Here is a 12,999-nt window from a genome sequence, read left to right on the forward strand (position 1 = left end):
GATGCCCCGCGGCCGCCGCGCTCCTGCCCGAGTCCTGCGCTGAGCGGCGCCGCCAGCTCGGCCGCCGCCGGGCGCCATGGAGCAGTGGCGGCAATGCGGCCGCTGGCTCATCGACTGCAAGGTCCTGCCGCCCAACCACCGGGTCGTGTGGCCCTCGGCTGTGGTTTTCGATCTGGCTCAGGCGCTGCGCGACGGCGTCCTGCTGTGCCAGCTGTTGCACAACCTGTCCCCAGGCTCTATCGACCTCAAGGACATCAACTTCCGGCCGCAGATGTCCCAGGTGAGGACCCGGGCGCGACGGGAGGGCCCGGCCAGCCGAGCCGCCGGGGCTCTCGGGCCCGGTCGTCGGGCGTTCGCGCCGCTCGTCGCGCGGACGGGTACGCAGAGGTCGCAGCTGCGGGCGGCCCCGGGAAACTGGTTGGGGCTCAGGGGCGGCGGCGGACGGCGGGAGGGGGAGCGGGAAGAGGGAGCGCCCTCGGGGTCGGAGCCAGCTCCTCTGAGGGGCAGCCCCCGGCGGCGCGAAGTTTGCCAAAGTCCCCCAAGCACGGGCCGCGCCTCCGCCGCCCGCGGGCACTGCTGGGGAGGCGCTGGTCCCGGTCTGTGCCTCCAAGGTGGAGAGAGGGACTCGAACCCTGACCAGGCGCTCAGCACGGCCGCCTCCTCCCACGCCTGGGCGCCGGGGCCCTGCGAACGCCCCTCCGGCCCCCAAGCCTGCCACGCCGGGTGGCCGCGCAGGGGTTGCGTTCTCTGGCTTAGCACCTGATGGCTGGACCCGGTGGAGGACGAGCAGGCACAGTGGGGCGGTGGGGGCGGGGAGCGGGTGCCCTCCGGGCCGGGGAGGGAGCGGGTGGGCCCGAGACGCGCCCCCTTGGCGGCCACCAACTCCTCTTGGCCGCGGGCGTGGGGGGGGGGTCGCGCGCTCTGTCACAGGGCCCCCAGGGCCGCGCAACTTGGCAGGAGCTCGTAGTCACCTCATTCCATCCTCAAACCCCGCCCCCCCTCCACCGTTGGGCCCTCAAGTGTGGCCTTTGCCGCGGTGGAGGCGTGCGTGTGGCCGCCAGGCAAGAAAATGTCCGCCCGGCCGGCCAGAGCTGCTTTTCTGGGCCCCTTAAAGGAAACTTGGCGGAGACTTAAGCCGAATCGAGGCTCCCGTTCCGCCCCCGGGGGTCTCGAAACCCCTACCCGCGCACTCTTTGAAGGGGCCAGGCATGCAAAGGGGTTTGGGGGCCAGCCCTGTCCTGCCAGCACCGTCCAGGCGCGGCCACCCGCCAGCCCGGTAGCCCTTCCCTGGCAGCCCTTGGCGATTCCACGTGGAGAACAGCTATTCGCGAGGGTGACATCGGAAAACACTCGCTGGGGAGGGAGGGACTGAGTGAGTCACGGCTGGTTTCCAGGCTGGGCTGCGTGGCCTTTGCCGGGGACCAACTGGGGCCTTGGGGGCTTTGCCCTTTCCCTACGGTGTTTCTGAGGAGATGGAAATGGGAGGCCGGCAGCGGCTCACAAAGGAGAGCCCTGAGGGGGGGGAAGGGGAGGCCCGCAGATGAGTAATGGCCTAGCTCCAGACCCAGGAAGGCCAGCAAGGGAGCCACTGTCCGCTCGGGTGCTTCCCTGAGGTGGGCGGGTGGGGATGGGCAGGGCTGTGGGGGCACACGTATCTGACGTCACTTGCGGTAGGTGGGGTTGCCAGGTGTTGCCCACGGCAGGGTGCTTTCACAGACCTGTCCTCTCTCCTGTCCTCACAGCCACTCTGGGGCTGGGAAATGCTGTCCCTATTTTGTGTCTGGAGAAACTGAGAGAAGAGGAGAGCCAGCTTTGAACCTGTGGTGTGTTTGCCTGTGACTGTGACCTGGGGGCTGCCTGGCTGCCTTTCCCTGGGCAGGGTTTTGGGGCTGATTGGCCGGGAGGCTGGCACATGGGGGTGAGGGCCACCGGGGGTTGTGGGGTGGTGATGGGGTGGTTCAGCCCTGTGGAGGCTGGGGGAGGAGGCTGGGGAGGCTCCGCATTGCCTGGCCCGGTCACCTGGGCCTGTCAGTTCTTAGCTGTGGTTTGGGCAGCAGGGTGGGGGTGGGGAGATACTGGCTATGGCAGGGGCTGAAAGTGTGTGTCCTTCCAGGGCGACAATGCTGACACCGACACAGTCCTCTGAGCCCCCTGCCCCAGCCAGGGTGGAAGGTGCTTCAAGGGAGGCTGGGCGCTCGGGAGAACCAGATGGGCGCGTGCTTGTGTGTCTGTCTGAGCGGTCACTTTCTATGTTCGAATCCTGGCTCTGCCACCTCCCAGCAGGTGACCTCACCTTTGAGGCCTCAGTTCCCCCATCTGTGTCATGGCGACTGAAACAGGGGCTGCCTCATGGCCACGTTGTGTGGATAAACGTGAACGATTTTGGGGTTGTCTTCTGGACCCTGGCACGTATCGTCCTTCGTGGCCGGGGCTGCAGGTCCTCCTCCCTGCTCGCCTGCATCCCATGCAGGGTGGGACTGGCCACACTGAAATCTGTGTGGCCCCTGCCGCCCAGGCTGCTGCAGCCGCTGTGGGAACCACGTGCCATTGGACAGTTAGCCGGACAGCCTCGTCTGTTTACCACGAAAGGAGCTGCTTTCTTTACCCCAAATGGCTGCGTGGGCTTGGCAAAGGGCGCTGGCAGCCCCTCCATGTGGCTTACTCTCTTGCTAACGGGGAAGCTTATATTCCCTAGGAGACGAGGCAGGAAGATGTGGTCTCAGCTCAGGGTGATGTGATGAGAACATCGCGGCTGCGCATTCTTACCCACCCTGCCCGTGAGAGGCAGGACTCTGGGCGAGTGTGCCCCCCGCCACCCCAGTACCATAGACAGTGGCGAAATGACAAAGTGAACTAAAGTCTTCCTGTCTCCCAGGGCTCTTCAAATAAACTCATTTCGGAGGACCTCCAAAGCTTGCCTGGTGCCTTTCTGATGACGCTCCTGGCCTGATTTTTGGTTTCTCATGGGTTGGGGGAGTGGAGGCGAGGTGCCTTCACGGGCTGGATGGTGTAAAGATCCCATCCCTGTGGCTGGTTGGAGTGGGGAGTTTGTCACCATGGCTGGATGGTGTGGGAGAGCCTGAACCCAGAGTAGGATGGGGTGGGAGAGCCTGAGACCAGAGTAGGATGGGGTGGGAGAGCCTGAGCCCAGAGTAGGATGGGGTGGGAGAGCCTGACCCCACAGTAGGATGGGGTGGGAGAAGCTGACCCCACAGTAGAATGGGGTGGGAGAGCCTGAGCCCACAGTAGGATGGGATGGGAGAGCCTGACCCCAGAGTAGGATGAGATGGAGAACCTGACCTCAGAGTAGGATGGGGTGGGAGAGCGTGAGCCCACAGTAGGATGGAGTGAGAGAGCCTGAGCCCAGAGTAGGATGGGGTGGGAGAGCCTGACCCCAGAGTAGGATGGGGTGGAGAGCCTGACCCCACAGTAGGATGGTGTGGGAGAGCCTGACTCCAGAGTAGGATGGTGTGGGAGAGCCTGACCCCAGAGTAGGATGGGGTGGAGAGCCTGACCCCACAGTAGGATGGTGTGGGAGAGCCTGATCCCACAGTAGGATGGTGTGGGAGAGCCTGACCCCAAAGTAGGATGAGATGGAGAACCTGACCCCAGAGTAGCATGGGGTGGGAGAGCCTGACCCCAGAGTAGGATGGGGTGGGAGAGCCTGAGCCCACAGTAGGATGGGGTGGGGAGCCTGACCCCAGAGTAGGATGGGGTGGGGAGCCTGACCCCAGAGTAGGATGGGGTGGAGAGCCTGACCCCACAGTAGGATGGTGTGGGAGAGCCTGATCCCACAGTAGGATGGTGTGGGAGAGCCTGACCCCAAAGTAGGATGAGATGGAGAACCTGACCCCAGAGTAGCATGGGGTGGGAGAGCCTGACCCCAGAGTAGGATGGGGTGGGAGAGCCTGAGCCCACAGTAGGATGGGGTGGGAGAGCCTGATCCCACAGTAGAATGGGGTGGGGAGCTTGTCTCCTGTGGGGAGTGTGGCTGCTGGGCCGCTGAGCCAGCGAGGCCCCTCTGTCTTCCACACCCGAATGTCGTGGCACCTGGTACCCAGGCGGCTCCAAGGTCCTCCTTCCAGAGTGCCCCACTGGTGTCTCAGGGTTACATCCTGTTTCTAGGACAGAAAGCTTTCAGCACGGCCCTCCCACTGAGTTTATCTCAGCCGGGTTATTAGCCTTAAGGGAGCACAATGCCATGTGCATTTATTGGCCACCTGCTGTGTACAGAGCCAGGCACTGGGAGGTGTTCACAGAGGGCGCCAAGTCGCCCCTTGGCTGTGCCCTCCAGGAGCTGGCAGGATGCTCTTTATTTACTTATTTTTTCCTAAAATGCCTTGAAGTCACCTTCGGCTTAATTAAACTAGTTAGGTGTGGCCACATTGCTGACTGATCCAGTGGGAGAGCAGGGTCTGGAGCGGCTTCGCTGGCGAGACTCCGAGATGCTGACATGGCAGACAGCCCTGACCTTCCGGCTGTGGTTGCAACCTTCTGGCATGACCACCCAGCCTCTGCCTCCCCACCCCACCCTGGCTGGCCCCGTGTCCCCATGAACATTCTGGAAAGATTGTCCTTAGCGGGTCATGCCTAGCTAAGGGGCACTGGGCACAAAGCAGGACTGGGGTTCTGGCCTGCTGGGTGTGCCCCATCCACACCTCCAGAGTCAGCTTCCCCCTCCTTGTGCTCGATACATATGCCCCCCCATATGGCCTTTCTGTCCCTGCCCCTCCCGTGCTGGGCTCTTGCTGGAAGACCCCTCCCTTCTTTTCAGCCTGCTTCTTCCTGTAAGGGCTTGTGCAGGGTTCCGCCACAGGAACCTCCTCCGGCTGGGCGGTGCTGAGCTTGGCTGCTCTGCGTCCTGGGCTCCTTCCTGCTGTGTGTGCATCGCTAGCCTCTCGCTCTCCATGTGCTGTGTTAATACGTGCACCACTTGGTCGCCATGCTCTGTGGCTCTCTCTCTAGAGAAATTTAGAGCGCCAAACAGGATAGATTTAGCTCGCGAAGGATGCTGGCAGTGTGTATGGTTGGTGTCTCCAGTGGCTGGGAGTCCTTGAGGGCAGGTCTCGCTGCTCATCCGGGTCCGGCAGGGCTGGGCACACCTCTGTTCTCTCACCATTCCCTCCCTCCTTCCCTTCCTTCTAGAAATAATCCCGGAGCCCCTGCCACATGCCAGATAGGCTTGCTGCCAGACAGGGGAGGAGTGAGGAGCAGGACTTCCAGGCCCTGCTTTCATGAAATTTCTCGTCTACCAAGGACACATGTTAGGTGTATCGGAAGAACTCCCGAGGGAAGCAGGAGGGCGCTTGGTCCTCGAGGCCCAGTGTGGGCCGCTAGGGTCGCTGGGCAGCAGAGAAAGGAGGGCTGACTCCAGCTGAAACAAGGAAGCCTTTTCTTCTTTTTTTTGGTAGTTTTTTTTTTTTTTTTAATTTTGAGAAAATCTCAGACTTCCCGAAAAGTTGTGAGTACAGTACAAATGACTGCTTCTTGAGCCGTTTGAGTGTGAGTTGGTAAGCACCCCGAATATTTCCAAGTCTATTTGTAACCAACAAGGACGTTTTATTTTTATTTTTTCATTGTGCTTTAAGTGAAAGTTTACAGTTCAAGTTAGTCTCTCATGCAAAAATTTATATACACATTGTTATGTGACCCTAGTTGCTCTCCCTATACTGTGACAGCACACTCCTCCTTTCCACCCCTGATTTCCCGTGTCCATTCAACCACCACCTGACCCTCTGCCTTTTCATCTCATCTCTGGACAGGAGCTGCCTGTTTAGTCTCATGTATCTACTTGAGCTAAGAAGCACGCTCTTCACAAGTATCATTTTATGTCCCATAATCCAGTCTATCTTTGTCTGAAGAGTTGGCCTCGGGAATGGTTTTAGTTTTGGGCTAACAGAGTCCAGGGGCCATGTCTTTTGGGGTCCGTCCAGTCTCAGTCAAACCATTAAGTCTGATCTTTTTACTAGAATTTGAGCTCTGCACCCCACTTTTCTTTTGCTCCATCAGGGACTCTCTGTTGTGTTCCCTATCTGGGTGGTCCTTGATGGTAGCCGGGAACCATCCAGTTCTTCTGGTCTCAGGATGATGAAATCTCTGGTTTACCAACGAGGACATTTTCTGCAGCCGAAATACAGCCGCTAAATCCAGAAATGAGAAGCAAGGCATTCCCACCATGTCACCCATCCAGGTCTGACAGTAGTCCCAATAAACGCCCTTGACAGCAACAGGGCCAACCTTGGAATTGTGTGCTGCAGAGGAGTGGTGTTGCTCTCTGAGCCTCTTTCAGTCTGGGATGGCTCCTTAGCCTTCCTTTGACTTCCGTGTCCTTGACACTTGAAGGTGATAGGCTCTTGATGTTGCAGAACGGTCCTCCATTTGAGTTTGTCTGGTGTCTTGGCAGGATTGGGCTCAGGTTACATACCTTTGGGGCCGTGATGCTGTGTTCTCCTCCTTTCCTGTCAGGTGGCTTGTGACTTCAGTGTGTCCCATTGCAGGGGATGATGACTTTAATCTCTCGATTAAGGTAATGTTTGCCCAGCTTCTTCGCTGTCAAGTCACTCTGTTTCCCCTTTGGACTTAAGAAATGTTTTTAGGTAGGTACGTTGAGACAATATAACAATCTGTCTTTTTCTATCAGTTTGGATTATGGTTTCCTGTTTTACTCGCTGGGCTATTTATAATTGCTTACTATCATGATTTATTTTACTGCCTAATAATCTCAGGTTTGACCAGTAAGAGCTGCTTCAAGCTGGCGTCTGTGTCTTTTTGAAATGTTGCCATCATTCTTTGAACACATCCTTTCTTTCTGGAACAAGATGTTCCAGACTGAACTTGTATTTTTCCTTGCTGCAGCTCTGGGATCAGCCGTTTCTCCAGGGAGCTCTATTTCCTCGTAGTGGAGAAGGGTATTTAGAAGCCAAGATCTGAGTGCTAAGTGTGCTAATTGCTAGTGCAGTGTCACTGCTTCCAGGCCCTCTCAGTGGCCAACTCGAAAAAAAAACCAAACTCATTGCCGTCGAGTTGCTTGTGACTCATAGTGACTCAGACCTAGAGAATTCATGCATGTATGTATATGAGTGTGTGTGTGTGCGCTCATACACGTTTATATATGTATCTGCATACGTGTATGTGTATGTTGCTGTTGTTGTTAGGTACCAACGAGTTGGTTCTGACTCATAGCAACCCTGTGTGCAACACAACACACTGGCCGGTCCTGCGCCATCCTCACAATCATTGTTACGCTTAAGCCCATTGTTGCAGCCACTGTGTCACTCCATCTTGTTGAGGGTCTTCCTTTTTTTCACTGACCCTCTACTTTACTAAGCATGATGTCCTTCTCCAGGGACTGGTCCCTGCTGATAACATGTCCAAAGTATGTGAAACGAGGTCTTACCATCCTTGCTTCTAAGGAGCCTTCTGACTGTATTTCTTCCAAGACAGATTTGTTCGTTCTTCTGGCAGTCCATGGGTGTAGTCCATGGGTAATATTCTTCACCAACACCGTAATTCAAAGATGCCAATTTTTGGTTTTCCTTATTTACTGTGTACATTTATGTGTATACATACATTTATATTTCCATTTATTCTTTATCTGTATCAGTGCTGTTAAAGAGAAATATCATGTGAGCCACACATATATTTTAAAATTTCTGGTAGTCATATTAAAACAGTAAAAGGAAATGGATAAAATTAGTTTTAATAATCTGTTTTGTTTAACCCATGGATTATCAGTGGAGGCACTGTTGTCCTCAAGGAGGCGAAAATTGAGTCTTTGGGGGTGAAGAAATCTTACTCTTTATTTATTTTTTATTGTACTTTAAGTGAAAGTTTACAATTCAAGTTAGTTTCTCATACAAAAATTTACACACACAATGCTATGTGACCCTAGTTGCTCTCCCTTTACTGTGACAGCACACTCCTCCTTTCCATCCCAGATTTCCCATGTACACTCAACCAGCTCCTGACCCTGTCTGCTTTCTCATCTCGCTTCCGGACAGGAGCTGCCCATTTAGTCTCATGAGTCTACTAGAGCTAAGAAGCACACTCTTCACAAGTATCATTTTATGTCCCATAATCCAGTCTAATCTTTGAAGAGTTGGTGTCGGGAGTGGTTTCAGTTTTGGGCTAACAGAGTCCAGGGGCCATGTCTTCCAGGGTCCCTCTAGTCTCAATCAAACCATTAAGTCTGGTCTTTTTACTAGAATTTGAGTTCTGCTCTCCACTTTTCTCCTATTCCATCAAGGACTCTCTGTTGTGTTCCCTTTTGGGGAGGTCATTGGTGGTAGCCGGGCACTATCTAGTTCTTCTGGTCTCAGGCTGATGGCGTCTCTGGTTTATGTGGCCCTTTCTGTCTCTTGGACTAATATTTTCCTTGTGTCTTTGGTGTCCTTCATTCTCCTTTACTCCAGGTGGGTTTGGGACCAGTTGATGCATCTTAGATGGCTGCTTGCAAGCTTTTAAGACCCCAGACACCACTCACCAAAGTGGGATGCAGAACACTTTCTTAATAGACTCTGTTATGCCAGTTGATCTAGATGTCCCCTGAAACCGTGGTCCACAGACCCCCACCCCTGCTACTCTGTCCCTTGAAGTGTTTGGTTGTATTCAGGAAATTTTTTGGCTTTTGGTTTAGTCCATTTGTGTTGACTTCCCCTGTAGTATGTGTTGTCCTTCCCTTCACCTAAGATAATTCTTGTCTACTATCTAGTTAGTGAATTCCCCTCTCCCTCCCTCCCTTACCCACATAACCATCAAAAAATGTTTTTTTCTGTGTTTAAACCTTTTCTTGAGTTCTTATAATAGTGGTCTTATATAACATTTGTCCTTTTGTGACTAATTTCACTCAACATAATGCTTTCCAGATTTCTTCATGTTATAAGATGTTTCACAGATTCATTGTTGTTCTTTATCGTTGTATAGTGTTCCATTGTGTGAATGTACCATAATTTGTTTATCCATTTGTCTGCTGATGGGCACCTAGGTTGTTTCCATCTTTTTGCTGTTGTGAACAGTGCTGCAGTGAACATGGGTGTGCATATATCTATTCATGTGACGGCGCTTACTTCTCTAGGGTTTATTCCAAAGAGTGGTATTGCTGGATCATATGGTACTTCTATTTCTAACTTTTTAAGGAAGCGCCAAATCTATTTTTTCCAAAGTGATTATACCATTTTACAATCCCACCAGCAGTGTATAAGTGTTCCAGTCTCTCTACAACCTCTCCAACATTTATTATTTTGTGTTTTTTGGATTAATGCTAGCCTTGTTGGGGTGAGACGGTATCTCATTGTAGTTTCAATTTGCGTTTCTCTAATGGCTAATGATTGTGAGCATTTCCTCAGGTGTCTGTTAGCTGCCTAAACATCTTCTTTGGTGAAGTACCTGTTCATATCCTTTGCCCATTTTTTCATCTGGCTATTTGTCTGTTCGTTGTTGAGGTTTTGCAGTATCTTGTAGATTTTAGAGATTAGATGCTGATCAGATTTGTCGTAGCCAAATTTTTTTCCCCAGTCTGTAGGTTGTCTTTTTACTCTTTTGGTGAAGTCTTTTGATGAGCATGAGTGTTTGATTTTTAGAAGCTCCCAGTTCATCTCGTTTCTCTTCTGATGTTTGTGCATTGTTCGTTATGTTCTGTGTTCTGTTTATGCGGTGTATTAGGGCCGCTAGTGTTGTCCCTGTTTTTTCTTCCATGATCTTTATCAGTTTTGATGTTATATTTAGGTCTTTGTTGTTCCATTTTGAGTTAGTTTTTGTGCATGGTGTGAGGTATGGGTCTTGTTTCAGTTTTTTGCAGATGGATATCCAGTTATGCCTGTGCTGCTCTCTTTTCAAGAGACCCATGGGGGAACGTGTTTGTCTTGTGGTCCATTCCTCCTGTCCCTTGTGTCCAGGCCATGTCTGTGGGATGTGGCTTCCGGTATTTGAGGGTGGGATGCCTGTGATGGGGCACTGCTGGCAAGCTGCGGTGGGGCCCTGGCTTCGGGCAGATGCTCCAGCTGAGACCCCTTCCAGGCCACTAGGTTAGGCCACCTGGCCACTGCCAGCTCTCTCTTAGATCAGGGGTTCTCAGACATTTTCTGTAAAGGGCCAGATAGTAATTATTTTAGGCTTTGTGGGCCAGACAGTCCCTGTCACGACTCAGCTCTGTCCTTGAAGCATGAGAGCAGCCACAGGAACAGAGGCCCGTGGCTGTGTGCCAATACATTTTATTTATGGACGAGGAACCTTGAATTTCATATAATTTTCATGTGTCACAAAAGATTACTCTTCCTTTGATTTTTTTGTAATTATTTAAAAATGTGAAAATCTTCCTTAGCTCTTGGGCCGTACAAAACCAGGCGGCGGGCCGTACAAAACCAGGTGGTGGTGGTAGTCTGCTGAGCCTTGTCCTAGACCATTGAGTCTCTCTTTCTTGTTGCCTCCTGCACCCAGCCTGGCCCTGCCGGCCCCTCTCCATGCACCAGCCAGAGTGACCTCCAGTGCTCTGTTTTGTCACTTCTCTGTCTTGTCACTGCCCTGCCTGATGGGGCTCCATCAGTGTTTCTCCCTGGCCCTTCGTGCTCCAGCTTCAGCCTCCCTGGCCACCCTCCCATGCACCCCACCTCGGGTGTTTGCCCCTGCAGCCCCCTCTGCCCGGCTCACTGCTGCTGCCTTGCTTAAAGGCCCGTCCTGGGGTGCTGCCCCTGCCCCCAGGCAGGCTCAGGTCCCCTGTGAAGGTCTCCTTGTGCCCTGGGCTTCCCCCTTCCCAGCATTCCTCATGGGTTGTAATTAGGTATCCATTTGTATCCAAAGTATCCATTTCTCAAGCAGGAAGTACTCAATCAGAGCAGCCTTTCTCCAGGGCTTCCTTGGTGTGGAGAACCCTGCTAAGTGCTCTGCATGTGTTACTGCATCTTGTCCTCCCGTCGTTTCCTGCTGGGGCCCTGCAGGCTTTCAGAGGCCAAGCCACCTTGTGTCTGGGATGGTGCCTGCCGTAAACTGACACTTGAAAATATTTAGAGCACAAAATGAACTGTCCGAAATGGCAGCAGGGGAGACCATGCGCAAACCATTTGGCTGCAGTTGTCATCTTAATAGTGACAATGCCACTTAACCTGGCTGAGCCTCAGTTTCCTTATCTGGAAAATGGGTTGACAGTGGCCACTGTGTGGACTGTTGGGAGGATTTGGTGGGAAAGATGTGGATGAATCTCAGAACACCGCCCCCATCCCAGGCACGGGGCGACCAGCTCTCTCCCAGCTGCTGGGCACGGCCCTCAATCTCTGCCCAGCCCTTCCTGGCGTCCCAGGCGGAGGCCCCAGCAGGCAGCTTTGGGACCAGCTCTGCCTCCCGGGGCAGCTGCCGTCCCCACTGCCCTCGCAGGGGTCACTGGCCTCTGCCCCAGAGGGGTGCTGCTCTTTCCCTAGGTGGTCCCTTCAGAGTGGGTTCTGGCAGGGAGTGGTCAGGGTCCTGGGTGGCAGCTCAGGGCTGGAGAGAGTGGCTGGCCCCAGTGACATCCAGTGTGGGGCTGGGCCAGGCAGAGGGTGGAGGACCCTCCGAGGTGCCTGGGCTGAAAGGAGCTGAGGTGATGAAGCTCTCGGAACGCTGCCTGGCACACAGGGAGGGCACCTGGCTTAGCTGATAGCCGCTTTGCTTGACACTGTTCCGTTGGACAGAAGGGACAGAGACGCCTGTCCTTGTGTTGCTGACCCCCTGGGGGGCAGAATAAATGAGGAATGGAGACAGAGGTGGCACTTTCCGATGCGGGGGGTGTTGTGGGGGGAAGGCAGGCAAGGGGCAAGGGGCTGCTGGTGCCCCATGGGTAAGATGGTGTGGCTTCTCTGGGGAGGGGACAGGGGACCCTTTGCAGTAGCTTCTCCCTGACCAGTTTACTGTGTCCTGCACCCCTCCCAAACGCTGCATCAGACCAGGGGGTGCAACTGGGTGCTGGCAAGCAGGCTGCCCTGCTGCACTTGGGCTGGGGCCTGTGGAGGCAGCGGGCGGGGGGAGGGAGGAAGCCTGCCATGTTCCATGAGCAGCGTGACCCTGGCTTTGGGTCTCTGCCACAAGGAAGTCTGTGTCTCTGTCCTCCAGCCCATCAACATCCTCTGTCCGCATCCCGGATGGCTGCACGGTGTCCACCCCTTCCCGGCAGCCCCTGGTGTCCCTGAGTCCCCCTGCCCCCCGGGCTGAGTCGTCTTCTGCAGCCCTGCCTGGGGACCCTTCCCCACCCTGGGCCTCCTGTGCAGCCGACTGTGGGGTGGTGGCTGACAATGCCTGGTGGTGACAGCTATCTTCTCTCAGGCCTGGGTTCAGCCTGGCTTCGTGGCTGTGTGGCTGCTCCTCTCTGCCTCTGTTTCCCCACCTTGGAAGGGGGTTTATAAGAGCCACTCCTGGGGGCTTGGTTGAGGACCGATTTCAGGGGGCAGAGGGGTCTCAGGGAGTTAACCTCTGACGCTGGGCTCTGGCTTGTCCTGTCGGTGCCCTGCCCGTGTGCTTGGCTGGCGGGAGAGTTCCAGGGCATGGGGCGGAGCTGCCAAACCTGCAGCCCTGCTTTACAACGGGGTTCAGGAGCGCGTGGACCAGCCCCCGCTCAGCCCTGCCTCAGCTGGTGTCAGTCCCCGTTCACTGGGATGAGACCTTACTTAGTCCCCCACTCGGCCTGGGGACCACCCTGCTCAGCCGGCTCTGGGTACGTGCCCCTCAGTCCTCTGAGACGCCTTGCTCCCAGGGGCGCTCTGCCAGTCAGCAGCATCCTGGAGGTTTGACCTCTGGAGCCGGGAGATCAGCAGGGACAAGCTGGCTGTGCTGAGTGACGGGAGCTGGGACCACGGGCCAGACCTGGGCGGCACGGGAGCTGTGCTGGTGGGAGCTGGGACCACGGGCCAGACGGGGCGGCCGCAGCCCCCACCGTGTCCCCCGCTGGCCACAGCCCCCCACCGTGTCACCCGCTGGCCTCACTTCCCGCCGTGTCCCCCGATGGCTGCAGCCCCCCGCCGTGTCCCCCGCCGTGTCCCC

The 12,999-nt window shown here is 55.1% G+C and overlaps 1 protein-coding gene across 1 annotated transcript in view; it reads left to right on the top strand.

The window, feature by feature from the left end:
• The first annotated feature begins 28 nt into the window (after positions 1-28).
• The window catches only part of VAV2 (vav guanine nucleotide exchange factor 2), a 193,754-nt gene continuing 180,783 nt past the window's right edge, over positions 29-12,999 (top strand). Inside the window, exon 1 of the mRNA XM_004388665.2 lies at positions 29-280. Within this exon, the coding sequence (XP_004388722.1) occupies positions 77-280 (204 nt within the window). The 5' untranslated portion in view covers positions 29-76. The remainder of the gene's footprint in view (positions 281-12,999) is intronic.

This window comes from Trichechus manatus, unplaced genomic scaffold (assembly GCF_000243295.1).
Source record: "Trichechus manatus latirostris isolate Lorelei unplaced genomic scaffold, TriManLat1.0 scaffold00214, whole genome shotgun sequence".
Taxonomy (NCBI): domain Eukaryota; kingdom Metazoa; phylum Chordata; class Mammalia; order Sirenia; family Trichechidae; genus Trichechus; species Trichechus manatus.